Below are 27,355 nucleotides of genomic sequence, written 5' to 3' on the forward strand. Positions count from 1 at the left end.
TTTCATCTGTAAAAGCATTTTGTAAACTGCTTTTCTAGCAAATGAGGACTTTCTTGTTTAATATAACCCTGCCATATGATTATCTCACTCTAATTAACAAAAATTCTTTATAATTACCTAATGGTTGATCTCTGAAATCTTTCAGATTGTTTGAAAATATCATTTTAATTAAAAAAACAGATTCAGATGCCATCTACACATACACATGGCAGACTAGAATGAGGTAATTTAGGCATTGGTCTCCCCTAACTGAGGGTTCCATCCCGGGGTTGGGAAGTTCCCCTGGAGGAGGGCATGGCAACCCGTTCCATTGTTCTTGCCTAGAGAATCCCTACGGAGAGAGAAGCCTGGCAGACTACAGTCCATTGGGTTGCAAAGAGTTGGACATGATGGAAGTGACTTAGCATGCATGCAAAGTTAACTTAAACTATAATACAGAGATTTATTTTTCACAGTATACACTTTTGTATCTTAAGTATGTGTCTTTAGAAATGATTCTACACTGAAATATAGGATATTGCCTAGGGATATTCACCTGAGGTATGTGAAGAGGTTTTATTTTGTATTGTCTAGTACAGAGGCCTAACATTGGGACATGTTCATGGTAGATGATCGGAACATGCATTTTAAATTGATTCAAATGTTCTAGCGTGTTCTTTTTACTAAGCTGTACATTTTTAAATAAACTTACCTGGAACTAGGCTGGCTTTACATGAGTTCCAATAAAAGTACTTAAGCAAATTGACTTTTGTTGATTATAGAAGGTGAAGATGCTTAATGCTAAAAGGATAAATTACACATTGTTATCTTGAAATCAAATGTCCTTGAAGCTTTGAGTCAAGCAAATTCTATTTTTAGCCTCAGTAGCATTGCCCCTTTATGTAAACCAACCATCCATTAAATGTATAATAGACCTTATGCATTTGTAGCTGTCACTCCACAAATGCCTGCCATGTAACAATTATAATATATCCAAGATAGGATCTTGAGTAATGTATGCTGTACTTTGTACTTATTGTTGAGCCCACAGTAACCTTGGTTGGAGGGGTGAGTTATCATTTTAAAAATCACCCTGAATGAAAATCAACTACTACTATTGCTGATCCCATTAAGAAGAAGAAAACTACCCGAGATTGTGATGCTCCTTAGTTAGGAAATGGAAGTTTGAATAGGTTAAAGGATGAGATATTGTCTGGTAGTGGCTAGTCTGTGATAAGTTTATGATTCAGCTCATTTGAGAAAGTGACTAGTAGATTTTCCTCAGTGAGGGCTCTGGATAATGCACAAAGTATCCCCTTGACTGAAAGAAAACTTGACAATTCATTTAAGTTGTGGAGTGGATGCTTAGGGAACATAGCACTCTAATAAAATATGATTCAGAAGAAAACTAAGACCTTGGACAACATTTTTGTTTTAACAAAATTAGTTGTAAGGGGATATAATTGAAAGTGTGAAAGTGTTACTTACTCAGTCATGTCCAACTATGCAACTTCATGGAATGTAGCTCCCCAGGCACCTCTGCCCATGGGATTTTCCAGACAAGAATACTGGAGTGGGTTGCCATGCCCTTCTCCAGGCGATCTTCCCAACCCAGGGACTGAACCCGGGTCTCCTGCATGGCAGGCAAATTCTTTACCATCTGAGCCACCAGGGAAAGCCCAAAGGGGTGTAATACAGCTTCTAATTATTCTTTGTTTTTTCTTCTTTTTTTTTAATTTACTGTATTGGTTTTGGCGTACATTGACCAGAAATAAAGGTTTGTTTTGAAAAACGAAGACTTTGTGCAGGAGAGACGGCATTGTAGGGTTATCGTGATTTTTGTTTTTTGATCCCACAAGACTGCTGAAAGAGATGTATGTCCTGTGTCAGGACTTTATCCATTGTCATCCTCTTGATTAAAGGTCACTTCATCAAGTATTTATTTAACTCCTGCATTTCTCAGTTGTGCGTGGATGGATGCTAAGTAGGCCTTGGGCCTTCCTGGGCCTTAGTGCAGCACTTCTCCAAGTGTGATCAATGGATGGCAAATTGCCACACGTGATAAGTATAGAAATTGAAAATAAACATTTTTGGAATGTTTATAGCATTTGACTAAGTAATTTTGAATCTGTTGAGTCTAATAGTTAAAAAACATTGGACTTGTCAAAAATAATAATAATAATTTATCTGTATTTGCGTAATGTGATGTTAAGTGTATCAGAGCCATTTAGAGATTTTATTTTCTCCAGGATAGAAGAAGTTAAAGAAGAAGAATTACATGTTGGAATAAGTTTTAATATAGATTAAATCAGGCCATTATACAGTTTTCTTCTTATACAAGAAGAAAAAAAACCCTTTTTTTTTTTTTTTTTAAGCTTACGTACTTAAATTTAAGATCTCCAGGGACCTGGCATTTCCACTTATAGGCTTTACAATTATACTCACTGATTTTGCTCTACTATGTGATAACTCTGGTGCATCTTAGAAGCACAACTATAAGAAAAACCCTTTTGCCCATATATTGTCAGTCCAGTAAAGAAAAAAGCTTGTGTTATGGAATAGCAATGTTCTTTTTGGGCTAGCTTCTTAAGCACTCTAGAGAAAATTGGGAAAGGTTTCAAGATTTGTTTCTCCAATATCCAGGCCAGCTGTTTTATATTGAGGCAGAGCAGATTTTGACAGATACTCTATTGATTGAAGGAATGAATAAAAGTTAGAAATGCTGACAAAGTCATGAGTATTGGTATTTGATAGATATTAGCTGTAATACCTCAACTTTCCAGCAGATTTTGCCTTGGTTACTTTTGAGGTTACTGCCAAGCAGGGGTAACAATTTTGTGTTTTGTTCTTCTTAGGCTTATGTAGTGGAAGACAGTAAGCAGCTTATTTTGGAAGGTCAGCACCATGTTGTTCTTCGCACTATAGGAAAAGAAGCTTTTTCATATCCTCAGAAACAGGTAATGACATGCTTTGGGGCCTCCTGTGAACTTGTAGGGGTTTTTGTTTGGTTGTTTTGTATTTTTGAAGGTGTCTGATTTCTGCAAGCTTATATACTGAGATTTGAGTTGGGGGTTGGTGGCAGAAAGCTGATTAAAATTAAAAATGAACATAAATTGATTTTGAAGTTCACTAGCCCTTAATAAGACAATTAAGATACATTTGTGATCCTGGAGTTTCCTAAGATATACTTTTTATTGAACCTAGAACTCATAGTTATAAAAAGAATTGACTTGTATGAGAGGAAGGAACCATATCCTCTATCTTACCTTGCTTATTGTTCAGTAGGCCTACACCATTGCAAAACTCAACAGGGCTGGTCATATAGTGTAAAGGAGGGCCTCTGAAGTTGCACAGCAGCTGATAGTACTGTTTGTTTTCTTGTTTCTCCTAAAATACTGTTTAATCTTATCAAAAGTTCTCATCATATATAAGTAAAATTTAAGCATATTAGTCCTGTGATTCAAAGTAAGTTGCAGACATCTGCCTGTCTGCCCCCAAATACTTGACTTGAGTATTCCTGAAGACAAAGACAGTCTTCTCCATAATCACAGAAACCATTATTAATTCAGGAAGCTTAATATTGATGCAGTATTTATATACACTCTAAATTCAGATGTCATCAACGGTCTCAGTTGTAAGACTTGGTTTGCTTTTTCCCATTCAGAATTCAGTCCTGGATCGCACATTGTGTTTACTTGTCTCTTCAGTCTCTCTTAATCTGGAATATTTTCTGAACCTTTATTTTTCAGTTATGTAGACATTTTTGAAGAGCCCTGGCCAGTTATTTTAATGTAGAATAATACTTTGAATATTTCTTATGATCAAATTAAAATTACACATTTTTGACTGAAATACTTCCTAAGTGATGTTATATCCCTGTCAGTGTATTATATCAGAAGGCACATGAGGGTCTCCCCTGATGGTCCAGCAGTTAAGACTTTGCCTTTCAGTGCAAGAGGTTGGTTTGATCCCTGGTTGGGGAGCTGAGATCCCACATGCCTCAGGGCCGAAAAACCAAAACATAAAATAAAGTCAATATTGTAACAAATTCAATAGAGACTTTAAAAATGGTCCACGTCAAAAAATCTTAAAAAAAAAAAAGTCATGTGATATTAATTCGTGCCATTATAGGTGATGGGTCATTTGATTAAGATATTACCTGCCATGTTTCTCCACAGTATTACTATTTTTTCTTCTTATTTATAACAAGAAGTAATTTGGGGAGATGATGTGGGACTGTGTAAATGTGATTTCTCATCAAAGTTAGGTATACTAGCTTTACATTCCATTGGTAATAATATAATTTGAATTGATTTTTACTTTAGTGATGACTAATGGTAATTTTCTGTTAGGTTTAATGAAGATATATTTAACCCCAAATCTGTTTCATACTTTAAGAAAGTTGTTTTTCTCAAACTGATTTGAGTAATTAAAAATCTAATATTATTTATAAATTGTCATATTTTGATAATTTGGAACATCTCAAGGCAAGATTTTCATTTATTAAATGAAATAAAGTGTTCTCTATAAAATTTACTCATAGTCCCGTTTTACAAAAATACTGTCTAAGGCATATTGTTTTTATTTCTCTGTATTTCACCTTTGAAATATTTAACATGATTAGCTGAGTTGGAAGATGTGGCATGTTCATCATACTGAGTTGAGAATAATATATATGGAGCTCAGAGACTTTAAGATTGATGACCTAGTGCAATTTACTTGCATAACTTGATAAACTTTAGCTTACTTATAAAACAAGGAGTATTTTATATCTTGCCTCTCTTATGATGGAACTCTGTCTTGGGGTATAACTGTCTGTCAACCTTATTGGAAAAAACTATTGTACAAATTGTCCAGCACTCATTGTGAAACTTGTTGCTGCTTTTAAGCTGAGAGAGAGGGACACTTTTATCAGTATTCCCTCAGTAAATTAGCTTTAGGTTTTTGGTATCCTTTTATGGCTGTTGTTCATGTGTTTGCCTCCTGGTAAGTGGTATGTAGAGATTCAATATAGTTTAGAAGTCTCAAATAACAGCTTGTTTATCTTAGATGATTATATTATGTTAAACAATAGGATATTTTTTAAACTTTTTATTAAAGTTTAACAGAAATGCAGAAGAGTGACTTTTCACAAATTGAAGAACACTCCAGTATAAGCAGGACCCAGATTAAGAAAGAGAACTTCAGAAGTTCGGCTACTTCTGGCTTCCAGGCACAAGTTTTTCTTCCTCCAGAGTAAACCTTTACAGTCACTTTCCTCTCACTCATAAGTCAAAAACAAATTTGAATATTACTTTTGCAGCTGTATAAATCAAGGGTCAGCAAACTTTTTCTGAGGAAAGCTGGATAATAAACATTTCTGACTTTGCTGGCCAGAAGGTTTTTGTCAGAATTATTCATCTCTGTTGTTTAGAGTCCAAAAGCAGCCATAGCCAGTATGTAAACAAATGGATGTGGCTCTGTTTCCATAAAACTCTCTTTACAAAAGCCCCAGAAGTAAGCTGGCTTTGGCCCATGGGCTGTGGTTCACCGGTCCTGGGTGTAGATCAGATTCCAACTAGGCTACCAGGAAATTAAAAAATCAAAATTTTCTGATGGTAAAGGAAAATGGAGAAAAAATTAATCAAGGAAGAAGACTTCCATGGTGGCCCAGTGGTGGGGAGTCTGCGTGTCAGTGCAGAGGACATGGGTTTGATCCTCGGTCTGGGAAGATACCACATGCCTGGGGACAGCTAGGCTGGTGAGCCACAGCTACTGAAGCCCGTGCGCCTAGAGCCTGTGCTCCTCAGCAAGAGAGCCCACACAGTGAGAGGCCTGTGCACTGCAGCTAGAGAGCAGCCCCCGCTCGCTGCGATGGAGGGCGCACACCCGCAGCAAGGAAGACCCAGTGCAGCCACAAATAGATAGGGAGAATATTTTTAAAAGCTCTCGAAGCAGGTGATATACAATTGAATGTCTACAGCCTAAGTACTAAGCAGTTTTGTTAGATGAGAAACACAGCAACTTTTGAAATTATTATTATTGTGAACCCATTTTTATGTATGAGGAAATTAAGTCTTGAAGTATTAAATAACTTACCCAGGATCATAGAACTATTATGTGAGGTTGTTGGATATCAAGTTAACACTAGCACATAATAGAGAATGAATAAATACAGATCCTAGTTTTTCTCCTAGGTTGTATTGCACATGATTCCTACTGTTAGTTTGTTCGTTTTTACAGCAGAAAAAGTATTGTACATGCTTTACTTTATTTCCACTGGTTTTAGCTCCTTTTTTTTGTATCTGTTACACCTTATTTTAAGAAGGCAGTGTTTTCATTGTCGTATTTTTTCTTTTTTCAGGAACCACCAGAAATGGAACTATTAAAATTTTTCAGGCCAGAAAACACTACAGTTTCCTCAAGACCATCAGCAGAGCAGCTTTCTAATCTTATTAAAACAAGTCTTCACTATCCAGAATCATTTAATCATCCCTTTCATCAAAAAAGGTTTGAGATGTATTTTTGTTAAAATTTTTCTGCAATATACACACCTGTATATGCATGCACACACATCCACACATTTATTAATAGCATTAACACAAATGCTGAAGAAGAAATCTAGAATAATATTGAGTCTACAGAAATTGCCATCAAGTAATTTACCCCTTACTATGGTTATTATGTGTTGCTACTGTAATTAACAGATGGATATTTCCTCAGCCAATTAGTTGTCAAAAGTTTTCTTTTGATGAACATATTTATCATTAAGTCAAAAAGAAGGGAAAAATAGTGTATCATTTTGTTTTTGTTTTAGATACAGAATAAACCTAAGACATGACTATGATATAGATTCATCAAACAGTTTAAATTTAGACAGCATCATTGACTTAAGGTTTACCAAGTGTTAAACTTTTGGGGGGATGATGTATTTATAATTTTGATAAATAGCTTGATTATATAAATTTGAGGTTCTAAAATAAAAGGTCCTAAGTCAGGTGATACTTCAAAAAGGCGCTGGTTTGCAGATATAAAACAAGATGGAGTGAAGTCTGTTAGCGGCAGTCTGTAAATCAGAATTGAAGGTGTAAGTTTTGGTGAAGTCACCGTGGGTAGGGGTAGGGAAGAGGTGGGATAGAACAAAAGAGAATGGTGACCCATAGAACAGTGCTTTGGAGAGATGAGCTAAGGAAAAAGGAGTCCATCAGGAAGCCTGGTTGAGAAGTAGCAGTCAAAGAATTAGGAAGACAAGACCATTGAGTAGATAGTGGGATCACAGAGGTGGAGTGAGAGCAGTTCAAGGAGAGGAAAGTGGCTACCACTTTTAAGTGCTGCAGAAAAGTCATTTCACTGGTTCTGATGATAAAGAAATCGTTCCTGATTTTGAGAAGACTCTTAACTGTATGGAGGGTAGAAGCGTGACACAGTAGGTTTTGAGGAGAGATAGAGGCGGGAAGGAAGTAAGGATACTGGTATAGACCACCAGCCTTTCAAGAAGCCTGGCTGTGAACAGGGATCAGGGAATACCCTTCAGTATTACTGGTTTCTTACTTAGAAGATATGGATTGTATTTATGGTCTTGAAGGAAATGATGGGACGCAAGAAGGGCAACAAAACCCTTAATAGATGAAAAGGTAACACTGAAAAGTGGCAGGATTAGCTTTGGACAGAAAGGTGAAAGTAGGGAGAAATTTTAACAAATTTGCACATGCCTCCCTTTTAGAGAGTTTGTAGGAGCAAGGTTAAGTACTCAGAGTACTCTAGGAAATAAAGAGGTGAAAGGGTAGAGAATTTTTAAAAGTGAAATTTGAGGATAACTACTGAGAGGAATGAGAAGCCAGCTGAGAACGCACAGAGTGCTGGGCAAAATGAAGACCTTCACAGAGACTTAGGAGCATCAGAAGCATCTAAAAAGTAACTTGAATGGTGCTAACCATTTTTAAACCTTCTTATTGTGAAATATAGCACATAAAAAGTGAAGTCGCTCAGTTGTGTCTGACTCTTTGTGACCCCATGGACTGTAGCCCACCGGGTTCCTCCATCCATGGGATTTTCCAGGCAAGAGTGCTGGAGTGGGTTGCCATTTCCTTCTCCAGGGGATCTTCCCCATCCAGGGATCGAACCCAGGTCTCCCGCATTTTAGGCAGACGCTTTACCATCTGAGCCACCAGGGAAGTATAACATAGAAAAGTTCTCAAAACTGAAAATGTGTGGCCATAGTGATTCTTTTTCACAAAACTAATACCCAAAAAATCATCTTCAGGGAAGAAATTTTAAATTGCTAGCAATCTGAGAAGCCCCCTGTGTACTTGCCATCCATTCCCAGTATTAGCAGTCATTTCTTTGCTCCTCTTTCTTTATAATTTTCCAACCAAGTTTACATCTCCGTATTTTGATTTTTGTGGGGTTTTTGTGTAAGTGGTATTATACAGAGTTTATTCTTTTTATGCCCACTTTCTTTCAAACTAGTTTTACTAATTAGTACATCCCCACTAGGAGTACGTGGGAGTTTCTTCTGTTGATACCTTCACCAACACTTTCTGTTGTCAGACTTTTAAAAATTTTAGCCATTTAAGTTATTTTTAAATACTTTTGGTCTTAAATCTTGTCTAGGTCTTAATTGCTTGGTACTCAGTCTGTGTGCCTTTGACTGACAGAGGCATGCTGGGATCACTTGCAGAAATTAAAAAAAAAAATACAGATGCTTTGATCCTACTCCCAGAGATTCCCGTTTGATTGGCCGAGGGTGGGGGCAGGACATCCAGAGCTCCTGAAGTTCTCCAGGTGATTCTAATGTGCAGCCAAAGCTGAGGAAAGAAATGTTTTATCCCTGCTAAACCTGTCTTGACTTTACACGCTTCCATAGACAGTTTTGATTCCATAATATTTCATTTTACCTCACGATTCTACTTTGTCCCTGTTTATCAAACCCTGTCCTGCTTCATGTATTTCCTGAACATCTTAGATTCCATGGTGCTGCTTAGTGGTTAAAACCTGGGCTGTGTGTTAGAGGCTGGAGCATGAAGGACTTCTCCATGTGATTTTGTTAGGGTTGAAAAGCATCATAGAAACTTGGCAGTGCAGAGAAGTATGTAAAACAGGACAGATTTGATCAAACTAAAGCAGAACAGTGAGCTAAAATAAAGCACCACAGAATTCAAACTGCATGGAAGTATGTGAAAACAAGGAAGGGTTGAGAAGGATAAGATACGGCAGTTTCTTCCAACTTGGCTGCACATTAGAATCACCTGGAGAATTTTTAAAATCCTGATATTCAGGCCAATTAAATCAGAACCTCTGGGAGTAGGACCCAGGTGTCCGTATATTTTAAATAAATCCTCAGATTGCCACAATAATGCTTTGTGAGATACCACTCCAGAATTCAGCAGCTTACAGGGCATTTATTCCCACGCTCATGGGTCTGCAGACCATCGACAATTTCGATTCTCCTTCAGGCTGTGGGTTGGTTGGATTCACATCTGTGTACATGTATTTTAGGGGTCAGTCCAAATGTGCAGCAACTAGCTATTATTCTTCTCATGGCATGTCTCTGAAGTACAGAAAGTGAGCCACGTTGCAGTAGCACATTTAAAGCTTCTGCTTGCGTCCGTCATTATTACTTCACTGGCCAAATAGCCTCTCCTTCACAGTCAACAAGACGATCCCCCATCACACAGCTGGAAGGTGAGGGGAGTGAATAATTGTTAAACAATAATCACCATTACCACAGTAATCAGGGTTGAGAATGGGTGAAGTAGAGGGTCAAATGATTGGACATTCCTGTGAAGCTGAAGATCAGAAGCATAGTTGAGAGAGAGAGCTGGCGATTGTGGTCAGTGAGTGGAAAAGCTGAGGAGTATTTCAGAGGTAGTTATTTTTGGTGACTAAAAAAAAATTCATAGTTAAGTCATGAAAGATAGATGGCTGAGTTTTGAATACTCCTGGTGGTTATGGAGGTGATAGATCAAGGGTTTGGGAAGGAGCTGAATAAATTGTCTACCTAACTGTAGATGGTGACTGCGGCCATGAAATTAAAAGACGCTTACTCCTTGGAAGAAAAGTTATGACCAACCTAGATAGTATATTCAAAAGCAGAGACATTACTTTGCCAACAAAGGTCCATCTAGTCAAGGCTATGGTTTTTCCAGTGGTCATGTATGGATGTGAGAGTTGGACTGTGAAGAAAGCTGAGCGCCGAAGAGTTGATGCTTTTGAGCTGTGGTGTTGGAGAAGACTCCTGAGAGTCTTTTGGACTGCAAGGAGATCCAACCAGCCCATTCTGAAGGAGATCAGTCCTGGGTGTTCTTTGGAAGGAATGGTGCTAAAGCTGAAACTCCAGTACTTTGGCCACCTCATGTGCAGAGTTGACTCATTGGAAAAGACTCTGATGCTGGGAGGGATTGGGGGCAGGAAGAGAAGGGGACAACCGAGGATGAGATGGCTGGATGGCATCACGGATTCAGTGGACGTGAGTCTGGGTGAACTCCGGGAGTTGGTGATGGACAGGGAGGCCTGGAGTGCTGGGATTCATGGGGTGGAAAAGTCAGACATGACTGAGTGACTGAACTGAACTGAACTGAAACAGTGAAGTTTGCCAAAAAGATGACAAAATTCAGGATTGAAAAGAAGAAAGCAAACTCATACAGAAGCTTTTAATAAATGAAATCAGTAAGATGGTGTGGAGAAAGCCTGGGCAGTGCCTTCTGTCTAGGTGGCAGGCCTCTGCTTGACCCGCATAGTACATGAATCAAGGGTGGGGTGGGGTGAAGCAGATGCTTCCCTTATCTTCACCTCAGATATTTCAAAATGCTTATCCCTTCCCCTGCCCCAAGGAATCTCTGTTGCACTGAGTTACGTTCACTGGTTTAGTTTGTCAGTTTGAGGGCAGAGAAAAAGAATAAAAACCTTGGAGTAGTTAATGACGAAAGTGGAGGTGTTTTTATAGGAGAGAGAGGAGGAAGAACTCGACAAGTGGTATTGACTACATTAATGAGACATTCTGGCCGAGATGCAGAAGATGCTGGAAGATAAACAGCATCTGTTATGGCAAAGCCTGTAGAGGCAGCTGTGTCCTCACCCAGAGTTCAGTTAAAGTGAGGTGTGGACACATAAAGAGAAGAGACTGAGGATCTGGAGGAGTGTTCTTAAAGCCATGGGAAGTGGGGAGGGGCGCGACAGGAGACAACTTGGTCACGGCAGTGGGACGCGGGGCAGCAGAAGAATGAGAATACGAGAAACAAAGCGTCACACTGGGGTTAGCTGCCATCGCTCCTCACAGTAAGAAGTCGTGTTACATAGTGTTTGTGAAGCTTTTGAACTTGTGCTAGGCATTATTGTCAGTGTTTAGCATATTTGATCTTACCAGCCACCACAAGAAACTCGAGAGATGGGTAGAATTATTCCTAGGTTACAGTTGAGGAAGCTGAGAAGCAGAATTGTTGAGCTGACATGTGACTTCTAGCAGTCTGACTCTAGAACTCATGCCTTTAATAATACCAGATTTTAGTGGTGGGGGAATGCTTATTAGCAGTTTGGTCTCTAGGCACTGTTTTTGGCTCATCAGATGAGCGTTTTAGAAAGGCTGTTGTGTGAAGCAGTGAGTTTTGAAAGGTGGTCCCAGAACAGCAGCAGTTGGGAACTTACTAGAAATGCAGATTTTGGGCCCACCCAGCCCTTCTGAATGAGGAACTCTGGGGATGGAGCCCAGCAGTCTCTTTTACCAAGCCCTCCTGTGAATGTGGTGCACGTTGTAGTGGAATGATCACACGTCAGGTATGAGAAACACCCAGTTGAAGATTGGTTTACGTCAGAACACTAATTCAGAGGTGATTAGTAAACCGAGAGATGGAGTGACTTGAACTCGTAAGGAATGTGAATTTTGAATGAAGTCACCAGCGTCCAGAGCTGTGTGGGAAACAGAATTGATAGGAATTTGTGACGAATAGTAGAAAGTTGAGAATGGGGGGCTAATGAGGCAGTAGCCCCCATTCCCACTTTAAAAAAAAACCACTTGGGATGATGCCCAAGCTTTGCTGGGGAGATGAGAGTGCTATTCACTGAGACAGTGATGGAGGAAGAAGAGGAATGAAGATAATGACTTTGGGGTTAGGAAGCGTCCAGATGTTCTTATTTCTTCTTTCACTGGAGGCATTTAGATAGAGCATGGCAGATTTGAGGCTCAAGTGGTAACATTACTAGAGTTCCTGAGGTTTTGCTTTGGGTTACAAGTTACATGGCTTGAATTTAACTTAATGAGGGGCTCTAGACTGAACCCCTGTTCATTAGTCTAGGTTGTCCTCCGTTCCTGTGAGAAGTTTGTGGGGAAGGTAAGGGTGTAGCACCAGTATAATCTAAGGATGAGTTTTTGAAATTATCCTAGTTTTTGTCTAGGGAAATCTGTTATTTGCAGTGTGGTTTAGAAAGCATTTCTTAGTAAAGGGATATAAAATTTTTGAGAGCATAAAATATATTATCTGAGCAGAATTTTAATATTGTGTGAGCTCATAAGATTTTTTTTTTTACTATCTCTTTACTATTGTTCTTTATGTTAATAGGATAAAATATTTTAAATAATACTATGTAACCAGGCTTCCATAGTTCATCAGGCACTCTATCTATCAGATCTAGGCCCTTAAATCTATTTCTCACTTCCACTGTATAATCATAAGGGATTTGCTTTAGGTCATACCTGAATGGTCTAGCGGTTCATCATGATGATGTGATCACTAATCTAGAGCCAGACATCTTGGAAAGTGAAGTCAAGTGAGCCTTAGAAAGCATCACTACGAACAAAGCTAGTGGAGGTGATGGAATTCCAGTTGAGCTGTTTCAAATCCTGAAAGATGATGCTGTGAAAGTGCTGCACTCAGTATGCCAGCACATTTGGAAAACTCAGCAGTGGCCGCAGGACTGGAAAAGGTCAGTTTTCATTCCAATTCCAAAGAAAGGAAATGCAAAAGAATGCTCAAACTACCGCAGAATTGCACTCATCTCACATACTAGTAAAGTAATGCTCAAAATTCTCCAAGCCAGGCTTCAACAATATGTGAACCGTGAACTCCCTGATGTTCAAGCTGGTTTTAGAAAAGGCAGAGGAACCAGAGATCAAATTGCCAACATCCGCTGGATCATGGAAAAAGCAAGAGAGTTCCAGAAAAACAGCTATTTCTGCTTTATTGACTACGCCAAAGCCTTTGACTGTGTGGATCACTATAAACTGTGGAAAATTCTGAAAGAGATGGGAATACCAGACCACCTGACCTGCCTCTTGAGAAATTTGTATGCAGGTCAGGAAGCAACAGTTAGAACTGGACATGGAACAACAGACTGGTTCCAAATAGGAAAAGGAGTACGTCAAGGCTGTATATTGTCACCCTGCTTATTTAACTTCTATGCAGAGTACATCATGAGAAACGCTGGGCTGGAAGAAACACAAGCTGGAATTAAGATTGCTGGGAGAAATATCAGTAATCTCAGATATGCAGATGACACCACCCTTATGGCAGAAAGTGAAGAGGAGCTAAAAAGCCTCTTGATGAAAGTGAAAGTGGAGAGTGAAAAAGTTGGCCTAAAGCTCAACATTCAGAAAATGAAGATCATGGCATCCGGTCCCATCACTTCATGGGAAATAGATGGGAAACAGTGGAAACAGTGTCAGACTTTATTTTTTGGGGCTCCAAAATCACTGCAGATGGTGATTGCAGCCATGAAATTAAAAGACACTTACTCCTTGGAAGAAAAGTTATGACCAACCTAGATAGTATATTCAAAAGCAGAGACATTACTTTGCCAACTAAAGTCCGTCTAGTCAAGGCTATGGTTTTTCCTGTGGTCATGTATGGATGTGAGAGTTGGACTGTGAAGAAGGCTGAGCGCCAAAGAGTTGATGCTTTTGAACTGTGGTGTTGGAGAAGACTCTCTGAGAGTCCCTTGGACTGCAAGGAGATCTAACCAGTCCATTCTGAAGGAGATCAGCCCTGGCATTTCTCTGGAAGGACTGATGCTAAAGCTGAAACTCCAGTACTTTGGCCACCTCATGCAAAGAGTTGACTCATCGGAAAAGACTCTGATGCTCGGAGGGATTGGGGGCAGGAGGAGAAGGGGACGACCGAGGATGAGATGGCTGGATGGCATCACGGATTCGATGGATGTGAGTCTGAGTGAACTCCGGGAGTTGGTGATGGACAGGGAGGCCTGGTGTGCTGTGATTCATGGGGTCGCAAAGAGTCGGACACGACTGAGCGACTGGACTGAACTGAACTATACTGAAGCTTCATTTGTGCATAGAGTATGTTCATTTATTATGTTCTTAATAAGAACTCTGCACCAGTCTGTTTTTAGGTCCTCTTCTCTCACTCCCTGTCCTTTCTCCTGTGCTAAGTGAGATCAGAAACTAGGTTAAGTGAGCAAATATGTCTACTTGAAAGGGCTTTTCTCATAACTTGTTATACAAAAATAATTCTCATAGTCTCCCAAACATGATGGCTTCTGTGCAGATTTGATAGGATAGCAAATGTAAATCTAGGCCAAGTTCTCAAAGTTAAGTAATTTTTGAGAAACACAACAGCATTGGTTGTTGGCATTTTCATGATATTTTTTTCCCCTCCATTTGTCTTTCTTAGTTGCAGTTGTTTCCTTCTGTTTCTCATTTTGGGAAATAACCTAGAAACATTCTGGTTATTTTTAAAGATTAGCTTTAATAAAAGGAAATAAAAATGGTTTTGTGAATGTATATATTCTAATATTTAGTATTCCAGCATTGTATTAATACCTTTTACTTATTTATGCAACTCATTTGGCTTGAGTGATTTTAGAACTCAATTTTTTTCCTTACTTGAATATAATTGTTTTTCAGGATCTTATGCTGTTAGGTAACTGTAAGTTTTATTTTCAAGAAAGTGTTTTTGTTTGCAATACCCCACTAATCTTTTTTGGTTTTTCTTTTCCACAGCCTTTGTTTAGTACCAGTGACCCTTTTACTTTCCAATTGTTCCAAGGCCAATGTCGATGTAATAGTTGATCTTCGGCATAAAACAACAAGGTAAAGAATTATTTAGGGCAGGTTTATTTTGTAGTTAAAGATTGAGTTGAAAGTAGTTTAATATTTTGAAATTATGCAAATAATTATCTAATATAGATAGAGTTTACTCAGGCATACCCTTTTTTGTTTGGTATTAAGAAGTGTTAGCAAAGGGACTTGCCGACTCTGTGTTCTGAAGGCAGGCATCCCAGGTTCGATCCCTGGTTGGGGAACTAGATCCCATATGCCACAGCTAAGATTGAAGATTCTGTGTGCTGCAACTAAGACTTGGCACAGCCAAATAAAAAAAGAAGTGTTAGAGAAGAGTTACAGAGATTTTTCTTAGCATTTCAGTAGTCGCAAATGAAAACTGGTTTCCAGAAGCAGCAATTCTGGCCAGAGGCAACAATTTTTATAAAAGCTTGTTGGTGATAAAGAACTCTAAACTTGAAAATCAGTAAGTTCATGATAGAAGTTTTTTTAGTCTTGTTTTCTGATTTATAAAATAGTGCTTAACAGCGAAAAAAAAAATGCAGGTCTATATTGGCACTCCTAAGAGCTAGGTGCTTGTCAGAATTCAGAAAATTTGGGGTCTTTAGAAAAGCAGTGTGAAGCATATGCTGATTATTAATTATGGTATAACACTGCAAACAGGATCTGGGTCAGCTCTCTGAAATCTGAACACATTTTGTGTATCATAAATTAATTAACTAATGTCTTATTGGTAGACACTGGGTTGCTCTCCATGTTTCAATATTATAAACAGTCTCAATATTATACCCATTCTTATATATACATTTATTTTTATGTATGGAGAACCAGGTGGTTAAAAGCTCAGGTTTGAAATCAGGTTCCCTATTTACTGGCTGCTGTTGTGAGTGTTAAATGAGGTAATTCATTCTTAACATTATGTCTAGAACATAATAACTGTTACTAAATGTTAGTTATTATAGAAATAGTAATATTAGTTATTACTGTTGATGTTATTATTAATAAACAGTTGGCATCATAAATAATTTCTAGAATTAGAGTTGCTGGATGAAAGGGATGTGTTACTGGGGCTTTGGGAAAAAATTCCTGAAGAAAAAATATCCTCCAACTTACCATTTTCCTCCTCCCTTAGCCCAGAAGCTTTGGAAATCCATGGATCATTTACATGGCTGGGACAAACACAGTATAAACTTCAGCTTAAAAGCCAGGAGATTCACAGTTTGCAGCTGAAAGCATGCTTTGTCCACACAGGTGTTTATAACCTTGGAACTCCGAGAGTATTTGCCAAGTTATCGGACCAAGTCACGGTGTTTGAAACAAGTCAGCAGAGCTCCATGCCTGCCCTGATCATCATCAATAATGTGTGACAACTTACAGATTTGTACTGAAATGCGCAGGAATGAGTTTTATTTTACTGAATGGGTTTTACAGCAGTATTTGAAATACCTAACTTGTTCGGGAGGTTGGTGTCAGATCACCGCAGAATACTTTTGGTTTGTCTATTTGTTGATGATGCAAAGCACGTAGGACTGAGAATACTTAAATTCTTTTTTTGTATTTCTTTAAACCCTGGTAATAATTTACATGCTCATAATACAGAATTTCAGCATATCCATGCACCTAATTAAGCCCCATCTTAAAACCAGTGTCTGAGTCTGCTGTTACAACATACTGATGGTATATGAACATTAGGAGATGATCTGAGAAAGAAAAGGCCTTGTTGGCAATCCTCCTGTTAAGCCATTAGTCTATAAATTCCAGCTTTACTGTGAAGTTCTATAGAGTGGCAGATACACGGTTTCTTGTCTTACTTCACACAATTCTCTAAAATCAGTTTTGAACTTTGGTTATGAGTCTTCATACTTCAGTATCTGGTCGTTCCTATGGCTTATACATAACTTTGTAAAAAGAAAAAAATTTTTTTCTGATGCTTTGAATATAGTTTTGAAAGGAGTTTGACTCCCCCCCCACCTCATTCATCTCAGCATAGAGTGCACTATTTCACAAATGAGATTTTTGTCATTTAAATTATCATATTCTTTATTATGTAACTTTAACAATTGAGTTGATTTGTTTAAAATATAAATCTACTCAAGTTAATTAAAAATAAGCTTTTCAAAAATGTATTATATTTATAACAAATGTACTGTAAATAGAATAAAGACATGCTATTCACTATATAGATTGATTAGATGCCTTTTTTAAAAAAATTCTGAGAACTTAATATATTCTTTATTCAGAATCAGTGCCAACCATATTATTATAGCAGGTAGCAGATCAGTTTCCTGAAAAAGTGTTACCTTTGTTTCCAAAAGTGAAGAACAGTCTTTGTTCTTACAGTCCTTGCTGACTGTGTTATAAATGAGCAAATGCATTTTGTTTTCAATGTGTCATGTCTGATACCTAGTTACAACTTTGATAATCCTTTCATATCTTGGGAGAAAGGAAGATCAATGCTTCTTAACACTGTTGTTTCAATAACCACAGTGCAGACTCTGATGCTGGTTACGGAGGACTAGGTAATGTAGCTCTCCTGCTGAAGAAAAGCAAAACGTCAGAACAAAATCAAAGAATATGTTTTACTGCTAAAAACAAAGCATTGTCAATATAGTTTGTTATTAGAAGACCGGAATCCAGGAGAAGTCTAGAGAGATGGGACTTGGGCCTACTTTGCCTTGGGAGGTTACCCACGTAGCAAGAGGCAGCTGAGAAGTGGAGTCTACAGTTGACTTACTTTAAGACAAGAAGTATAGGTCAGGAGGACTATTTGAAACTGAAGGAAGAAGAGAAAAAGGTTGGAAAGTAGGCCCCCAAAAGATAAGAAACCTACTGGATTCTGTAAGAAAGTCTTATATATTTATCTGGAGTCTGAGAAAGGGGAGAGGATAGGGCAGAAGCAGTATAGGATTTGAGAATTTTCCGAGATGGACAAGTTACAGCTTCAAGTAGTTCAGTAAACCCCAGACAGCATAAATAAAAAGGAACCTGTATCCAGAAGCATCATAGTGAAACCGCTGGAATTTAAAGACAAGAGGAGAACCTGTCCTGAGTACAGAAGACAAAACTTACATGAGCGAATGGTAGCAGTAATTCAAGTGATAGCAGACTTCTGAACAAAAATAGTGAAAGACAGAAGATAGTTCCTTTCAGTCCTTTGAAGATAACCCTATTAATTGCTAAGCCTGAATTCTAAACAACAAGGATACCTGTTAAGGGAAGTGAAACAAAGATATTTTCAGACAAAACCAGAGAGTTTACTTCCTTCCTGGTGACTGAGGATAATGGTGTGTGTGTGTGTATGTATGTGTGCGTGTATCTGCATGCACACATGCTCCATCATGTCTGACTCTTTGCACCCCCATGGACTGTATCCCACCAGGTGCGTCTGTCCATGGGATTTTCCAGGCAAGAATACTGAAGTGGGTTGCTATTTCCTCCTCCAAGGGATCTTCCTGACCCAGCCATCAAACCTGTGTCTCTTGCAACTCCTGCATTGGCAGGCAGATTTTTAACCACCGAGCCACCTAGAAAACCCTATGGTGTCTGCCTAAATCTAAATCTTTGCACTCATTCTCCAAATGAAGTATACAAATCAACAAGAGCAAAGGAAACCATGCCTACCTTGTGCTTTTAGCATAACTAGACAATACTAACTTCAGACTATCTGCACATAATCTGAAAATGTAGCCTTAAATTCCAGCTGCATATCTTGAGAATCTATGGCAGATCTTTGTAGAACGGATGGATGTGGGGAAGACAGGAATCTGGAAAGACACTGTGGAAGGGAGATAAGAGAACTGGGCTTAAGAGTGAGCCAAAATCACTCAACAAAGAGAAAGTCATCCTGACTGTTAAGAGTACGAGGCAGACCAGAGCTCTTGTGACAGGCAAGGGACTTGAAGCTTTGCAACAGGGCATTGTAGGAGCAGCGGGGGAGAGCAGGGTCTGTACATCACATGGCTAAGGAAGTGCTTCCTGGTAGGAATTAGAGTGTTGAGTATTTTGAGGCTTGTGCAGCTCAAATCAAGTGAAATTGTTCCATTAAAGATTCGGACCCTTTGGCCTGAGTTCCAGAAGACTCCATTAAAATAACCTAGAAGGCTGGGATAGGATGGGGAGGGAGGTTCAAGAAGGAGGAGACATATGTATACCTATGGCTGATCTGTGTTGATATATGGCAAAAATCAACCCAATATTGTAAGGCAGTGACCCTTCAATTAAAACGTAAAATGCAAAATATTCAAAAAATGCAAATGCCTGTAGGTACCCCAAAACCACCACCACCCCACATGTGTCTTTAACATGTAAGATTTTTCAGGCATCCTGTAAGAGGGCAGTGAGACTTGGAATGGGACACAGAACAGTGTCTAGAGGTGGGAGAAGCAGAAATTGGGGAGAGGAGGAGCAAGGGATAGGATGCTGAAGGAAAGAAAGCTTGATCTATTTCATGATTTTGCTTAGGGTCAATCCTATTTGGTGTTTCTCACCTCAGGATAAAAGTTTGGGTGTCCTGTGTTATTCCTCCCCATGTTTTTGTTTTGATTTTTAAGCTGTGATTGACATAAACTTTTCTAAAACTTGTTAGCAGTTCTCAGTTCCTTACCTACTTGAATTAATTACTCTGTACTTGATGACAGGAAAGGACACATCTGATAATTGGATGTTTGTGAAAGGCAAAAAGCAAATGTTCATTTTCACATGTGAATGAATAGTTCATTAGTTAACTGAGTATTCTACCAGGAGGTATTGTATAAAACCATCTGAAATCTTTTAAGACTTAGCAATCTTGCTTAGAAAGTCGGCTCTCAAAATAACTTTTTGGGACTTCCCTGGTGGTCCAGTGGTAAGGAATTCGCCTGCCGATGCAGGGGACATGGGTTTGATCCCTGATCCGGGAACATTCCATATGCCGCAGGGCGACCAAGCCCATGAGCTGTAACTACTGAGCCCACTCCCCCTAGAATCCATGCTCCACAATAGGAGAAACCCAGGCATCACAACTGGAGAGTAGCCCCTGCTCACAGCAGTGAAGATCAAGCACAGCCAAAAACCAATTTAAAAAAACAAAAAATTTATAACTTTTTGAACTAGAGAAGAGGCATTTGGCTGCAAGAGGCAAACAATAGGGAATTTTAACGCAAAGGGCAGAGGAAGAGGAGGAGGGTGGTTGAAAGGGAGCTTTCATCCTTGAAGGAGAAGGGCTATGGGTGAGCCAGGGTGGCTGTACTGGGGCAAGTGGACCCAACCCTGCTGCCACTAGACAGCAGATTGTCCCAGTCTATTTTCCAGCGGCCCTCTGGAGGAGCCGCACAGAAGTGAGGAGAGATCAATAACCACATTTTCCAAGTTCAGAAAGACTGAGCCTCCTGAGAGCAAAGCTGCTGATCCATGCTGCCATCTTGTGCGGGCATCTCATCTACCCCACCACACCTGCCTGAATTCTAGATGTAGGTGTGTGGCAAGGTGGAGAGGAAAGTCACCTCTGGAAACATGTATTTCCTTCTTGGAAGTTAAGGGCCATGAGCTGCAGAAAAAAAAAAAAAGCAAATTTGAGTATGAGAGGGAGATGTAGTAAGTAGGTGTGAAACCACACACTTCAGATGGGACTGGAACCCACAGTTTTCCAACTGGCAGAAACACAATTCAGATGTGATGATGGGTGACAAGATTCAGCTAACCTTCAGATTGGATGGAATCAGGAGGTAGAATCAGCTGATGACTTAGTACCTGGAACAAGGACTGAATTTTAGCCCTGGGCCAAGAATGCCACTGCAATGAGAATAGGTTACTGGCCCAGCTAGAGTCCTAAACTCCAGTGTGGAGGAGCTTTACAATATTTTTAGCCAAGACACATAGCTTTTAACTCCACTTACATCTCCTTTACGTTGGTTTCCAATGCTAGTTAATGTCTGCTGGGAGAGCTGATATTTGAAAGGCTTTTGGTAGCCACTTCCGGATTTGTGGACTGACCAATTTTTCAAAGGCTAAATAACCATCCCCGGGTTAGATACTTGAAAGTGTTTTTTTACTACTCCTAGGTGGTTAACATATGTCACACTATCTTTGGTAAAATATTTTAAAGTAAATTATACTCAGTATAACATTTGATTCCCAAGGCACAATGTTCAAGACAGAATTTTCTTTTAGATAAGCGTGAAAGTGAAGTTGCTCAGTCATGTCGGACTCTTTGTGACCCCATGGACTGTAGCCTACCAGGCTTCTCAGTCCATGGGATTTTCCAGGCAGGAATACTGGAGTGGGTTGCCATTTTCTTCTCCAGGGGATCTTCCCGATCCAGGGATCAAACCCGGGTCTCCCGCATTGTAGGCAGACACTTTACTGTCTAAGCTACAGAGCTCTAAGGTCGATAAGAAGTGTAATAAGACTTAAGTCTTAAACTTAAGCACAATATTATAAACTTGAATTTCCCAAATTGTCTTCCACTGAATAAGGTGTTAATAGGTATTAGATGAAAAAGTAGGGAAATATGGAATTAAACTAAAAAGTTATCTTTATTGCTCATGTGTATTTCGAGAGAGTTTCCCAAACATATTGATAGGGATCAGGCCTTACTAACCAACTCATTTTTTAGAACTAATGATATGCTCATAGACTAGAGATTGGCAACCTTTTTCTGCAAAGTGGCAGATAGTTTAGGTTTTGTGGGTCATACAGCCTGTTGCAACCACTCAGTTCTTCCCATTGTAGTGCAAAAGCAGTCAAACACAAAATGTAAATGAATGATTGTGACTATTTTTGTAAATACACACCTGTTTCTGTAAATAGTTATACTAGCTTTGACACTGAGGGATACTGTCAGCGTATTTTGGGAACCTAGACAAGACTAGAGGAGAAAGGAGAAAGGACTACCTTGTTGTTCTTGTTTAGTTGCTAAGTCGTGTCCGACTCTTGCGACCCCATGGACTGTAACCCACCAGGTTCCTCTGCCCATGGGATTCCCCAGGTAAGAGAACCGGAGCGTGTTGCTATGACCTCTCCCAGGGGATTTTCCAGATGGACCCAGAGATTGAACCCAAGTCTCCTGCCATTTCTGCATTGCGGGCAGATTCTTTACTCCTGAGCCACCAGGAAAGTCCTTTTCCCAGGGCATTTTTTCCATTAAAACATAACAAGTGGGTCCTGAAACCAACTATCCACTAGAGGGCAGCAGAGGTGCAGTTTTGCCTCAGTGCCATTCTTACTGCTGCTGCGGCTGCTAAGTCACTTCAGTCGTGTCTGACTCTGTGCAACCCCATAGACAGCAGCCCACCAGGCTCCGCCGTTCCTGGGATTCTCCAGACAAGAACAGTGGAGTGGGTTGCCATTTCCTTCTCCAATGCGTGAAAGTGAAAGTGAAGTCACTCAGTCGTGTCCGACTCTTCGCAACCCCATGGACTGCAGCCTACCAGGCTCTCCGTCCATGGGATTTTCTAGGCAAGAGTACTGGAGTGGGGTGCCATTGCCTTCTCCAGCCATCCTTACTACTTGCCTTTAAAATGTTGGGATTAGCATTTTATGAGATAGCACTTGGTAGAGTTGGGTATCACATCAAACATTTTATCCTCTACTGTAGAGAATTAGTCAAATTAATGATAGTACCAACCTAAAGTTACAGTAGCAAGGCGCGGTAGTGTAGCGGTTAGGCCAGCAGGCAGGCTAGGGTCCGGAGGGGACGACCGAGGATGAGATGGCTGGATGGCATCACGGACTCGATGGACCTGAGTCTGAGTGAACTCCCGGAGATGGTGATGGACGGGGAGGCCTGGCGTGCTGCAATTCATGGGGTCGCAAAGAGTTGGACACGACTGAGCAACTGAACTGAACTGACTGAAAGTTACAGTATTAACTCAGAAAATACTTCATAATTAAAGCTGTTGCTGAGTTTTTAGTAGTCTTTATTTCAGAGAATCAAGATAGATGGGTTTTCTTGAAACAGTATTTTAAGACACTTTAAAGTTTTATTGATCAAAAGTCTTTAATTTGTCATTGCGCAATCTAAAATGAAGGCTAAAATGGAAAATTGTTAATGAAACCTCTGATAAAATACATGGGTGAGACTTCTTCCATCCCCGTTTATTAGCTGTGGACAAACCTCTTAATGTCTTTGTTTCCTTATAACACAAGATTGATTCTTGAGATAATGAGTTTTTAAAGTTCTTAGAGCTTGGTTGGTATCCAGTGCATGCTGGCTAAGTCAAATCATGCATCGGTGAGCTACTGGAAAATTCCTTCCAGCAGGATATGACATTACAGGGCAAGATGACTTAAACCAGAAGAACTTGCAGGCCATGTGGAGAACAAGAAAACTTATCAGCTTGATTCAGTCGTTTTTATTTTATTTTTAAAAGTATTTATTTGGTTGTGGCAGGTCTTAGGTTGAGGCATGCACGATCTTTAGTGGCAGCATGTGGGATCTAGTTCGCTCCCCCTGCTTGGGGAGCTCGGAGTCTTAGTCACTGGACCACCAGGGAAGTCCCTGGGCAGCTTTTTTAAAGTATCTCACCGTTACCCAAAAGTCATAATCTGGGGCTAAGAAGAAGTTAGCATGCATAATCTTTCACATTTTGAAATAGAAGTTATAGTATTATAAACTAAAACATTGATTTCAAAATCATATTAAGATTGAGGTATCAAGTATAATACTTAAATATTTTAGATATTTAAAGGGAAGTTATAATATTTTCTAAGCAAAAATGGAAGGGACTATGATTTGGGGCATATGAGTTTACTTGTGGATAACCAATCATAATCTCCGCAAACAAGACTACCTTGGAAGAGCTAGTACAGATGACTCCTAAGTCTACATGGATTGGAAACCAAGGCATTGCTCCTTCAAACATGAGACCTTGGGAAAGTAAAAATAACTGAACCACCCACATTAGTCTTCTCATTCATACAGTGTGACAACAACAGTTCCCCTCTCACTGGGTCATTGTGGTGATCAAATGCCAAAATTTCATAAATTTATTAGTTCACCTACTGGTAGTGAAGACTCAATGATCTGTTATTTTTAAACATGATTTACTTAAATCCCATTTGAGAATACCCATTGTAAGTTCCTCTAATAGATGCCACTTCAAATGACTATGAACCATAAACCCATAATCAATTCTATCTATAGCAGCCACTGCACTATTTTAAGTTTCCAATTTTGTTCATGATTATAAGCTTTATTTGGATTACAGGCTTGGGCCTCATGCTCATCACCTTGAACCTCATGAAGGAAGCAAAAAGGTTTGCTCCCTTCATACCGTCCTTTCCTTAATACTAAGAACAATGCAGGACATATGCTAGAAATTCTTGTTGAGTTGAACCGAAGACTTGGTTAAATCACCTTTCGTCTATTACAAGTAGAATGTATTGTGTGATTAGCAGTGCCAGGGGGCCACAGTTCTTCAGTGGCTTTATTTAACATATGTATAATGCCTTTTTTAAAAATGTTTATTTGTTTTTGGCCATGCTGGGGGCTTTTCTCTAGTTGTGGCAAGCGAGGGCTACTCTCTAGCTGAGGTGTGCAGGCTCCTCATTGCAATAGCTTCTCTTGTTGCAGAGCATGGGCTCTCTGGTGCACGGGCTACAGTAGTTGTATTATGTGGGCTCAGTAGCTGTGGCTCCCAGGCTCTAGAACACAACCTTGGTAGTTGTGGTGCACAGGCTTAGTTGCTCCATGGCACGTGGGATCTTCCCAGATCAGGGATCAAACCCATGTCTCTTACACTGACAGGCAGATTCTTTACCACTGAGCCACCAGGGAAGCCCTTTACAATGCTTTATAGATGAGAAATATTCATAATCCTGGCACTTAGTTTGATAAAAATGAGTTTTTAAAGCTGAATTCACATACTTGGATTCATTTTCCTGTTAAGAAAATGGAAGAAAACAATAACTAGTCTTTTATCCATGACAAAAGTTTAAGAATTGTAGGGAATTGGAAACACTGGGTTTGCTTCTGTATTTGCCTGTTTTGCTGACATTTTCACTAAAAGTGACTTCAAGTATAGGAGTTCTAATGGATCATTCATTCAGTAGTTATGAATGTAGTTTTGCCTTGGCCTGTTTTAGGTGCTAGAAACCCCATCCTAGGCATTGGCTGGAGTAATAGCTAATACTGAATTAAAGATACTAACTTTTGGGGACTTCCCTGGTGGTTAAGTGGTTAAGACTTCATGCTCCCAATGCAGGGCCCAGGCAGGGTTCAATCCCTGGTGGGGGAACTGGATCCCACATGCAGCAACTAAGACTTGGTGCAGCCAAATAGATGTCAGTCAGGTCACTCGCTCAGTCATGTCCTACTCTTTGCAGCCCCATGAACTGCAGCACGCCAGGCTTCCCTGTCCATTGACAACTCCCAGAGCATGCTCAAACTCATGTCCATCGAGTTGGTGATGCCATCCAACCATCTCATCCTCTATCATCCTCTTCTCCTGCTTTCAATCTTTCCCAGGCTCTTTTCCAATGAGTCAGTTCTTCGCATCAGGTGGCCAAAATATTGGAGTTTCAGCTTCAATATCAGTCTTTCCAATGAATATTCAGGACTGATTTCCTTTAGAATTGACTGGTTGGATCTCCTTGCAGTCCAAGGGAACCTCAAGAGTCTTCTCCAACACCATAGTTCAAAAGCATCAATTCTTCAGTGCTCAGCTTTCTTTATGGTCCAACTCACATCCATACATGGCTACTGGAAAAACCATAGCTTTCACTAGATAGACGGTAAGGTAATGTCTCTTGCTTTTTAATATGCTGTCTAGGTTGATCATAGCTTTTTTCCCAAGGAGCAAGCATCTTTTAATTTCATGGCTACAGTCACCATCTGCAAGTGATTTTGGAGCCCAAGAAAATAAAGTCTGTCACTGTTTCCATTGGTTCCCCATCTATTTGCCATGAAGTGATAGGTCCGGATGCCATGATCTTCGTTTTTTGAATGTTGAGTTTTAATCCAGCATTTTCACTCTCCTTTTCCACTTTCTGCCATAAGGGTGGTGTCATCTGCATATCTGAGGTTATTGATATTTCTCCCGGCAATCTTGATTCCAGCTTGTGGTTCATCCAGCCTGGCATTTCACATGACGTACTCCGTGAAGTACATATAAGTTAAATAAGCAGGGTGACAATATACAGCCTTGATGTACTCCTTTATCAATTTGGAACCAGCCAAACAGATACATAAATTTAAGAAAAATACATTAATTTTTTTACCTTAAATGTGGCACTCTTCAGACAACAACTATATGAGCAGTACATTTGTGAAGAATCAGAATTTCATCTTTGAAAGTTACAGGAAAATATTTTGCTATGTGAATTTACTAAACCAGGCAATGAAATCTTTTGTTTACATTTTTCAAGTCACAACCCTTACGTTTTTTGCTTATTTACGTAGTGTAAATGCATTCCTTTTGGTGTACGCTTTTGAGTTTTGACAAATACATATAATCATGTGACTGCCATCATGAGTTACTTACAGAAGAGCTCATCACACCCCCCATATCCCCTCATGCTGCCTCTGTCGTTTCCTAGGGCTGCTGTAATAAAGACCATAAAGACCGCAAACTGGCTGAATTGCACAACAGAAATTAATTTCACATTGGTTCTGGAGGCCAGAGTCCAAGATCAAAGCTGGCAGAGCTGGTTCCTTCTGAGAGCTGTGAGCCCTTTTCGGCCCCTCTCCCCTCCCTTTGGTTGGTTTGCTGGCGGTTGTTGGTGTGTGGAATCACCATCCTATCTCTGCCCTCGTCTTCTCCTGGGGTTCTCTGTGTGGATGTCTATGTCACAATTTCTCTCTGTCTTTTTTTTTTTTATAAAGACACCAGTCATTTTGAAGGAAGGGCCCATCCTACTCCAGCAAGACTTCAGCTTAATACATCTGCAATGACCCCATTTCCAAATACGGCCACATTTTGAGGTACTGGGGAATTAGGACTTTATATGAATTGATTTAGGGGGTGGGGACACAATTCAGCTCATAACAGTAGCCAGCCACTACCCCAACTGTCATCCCTGGCAGCCGCTGACCTGTTTTCAGGTCCATAATTGTTCCTTTTTCAGAATGTCATGTAAGTAGAATTACGCAGTAGAGATTCTTGTCTCTGGCTTCTTTCATTTAGCATACTGCATTAGAGATTCGTACACATTGTTGCCTGTATCAGTAGCTTATATCCCTTTTTATTGCTGAGGAGTATTCCATTCAGTGGATGTACCAAGTTTGCTTATCCATTCGCCAGCTGCAGGATATTTGAGTTAATGTCAGTTTTTGGAGATCATAAATAAGCTTGCTATTAACATTCACATTCATGTTTTTATATGACTGTGGTTTTGATTTTTTTTTTCTGGTGAATTCCTAGGCATGGAATTACTATGTCACATATACGCAGGTAGAGTATGTTTAACTGG

The 27,355-nt window shown here is 39.7% G+C and overlaps 1 protein-coding gene across 1 annotated transcript in view; it reads left to right on the forward strand.

The window, feature by feature from the left end:
• Window positions 1-17,122, forward strand: part of TRAPPC8 (trafficking protein particle complex subunit 8) — an 85,298-nt gene extending 68,176 nt beyond the window's left edge. Inside the window, exons 26-29 of the mRNA XM_068993630.1 lie at window positions 2,835-2,936; window positions 6,323-6,468; window positions 14,909-14,998; window positions 16,101-17,122. Coding sequence (XP_068849731.1) covers window positions 2,835-2,936; window positions 6,323-6,468; window positions 14,909-14,998; window positions 16,101-16,335 — 573 coding nt within the window. The 3' untranslated portion in view covers window positions 16,336-17,122. The remainder of the gene's footprint in view (window positions 1-2,834; window positions 2,937-6,322; window positions 6,469-14,908; window positions 14,999-16,100) is intronic.
• The last annotated feature ends 10,233 nt before the right edge of the window (window positions 17,123-27,355 follow it).

This window comes from Capricornis sumatraensis, chromosome 21 (genome assembly GCF_032405125.1).
Source record: "Capricornis sumatraensis isolate serow.1 chromosome 21, serow.2, whole genome shotgun sequence".
Lineage (NCBI taxonomy): Eukaryota > Metazoa > Chordata > Mammalia > Artiodactyla > Bovidae > Capricornis > Capricornis sumatraensis.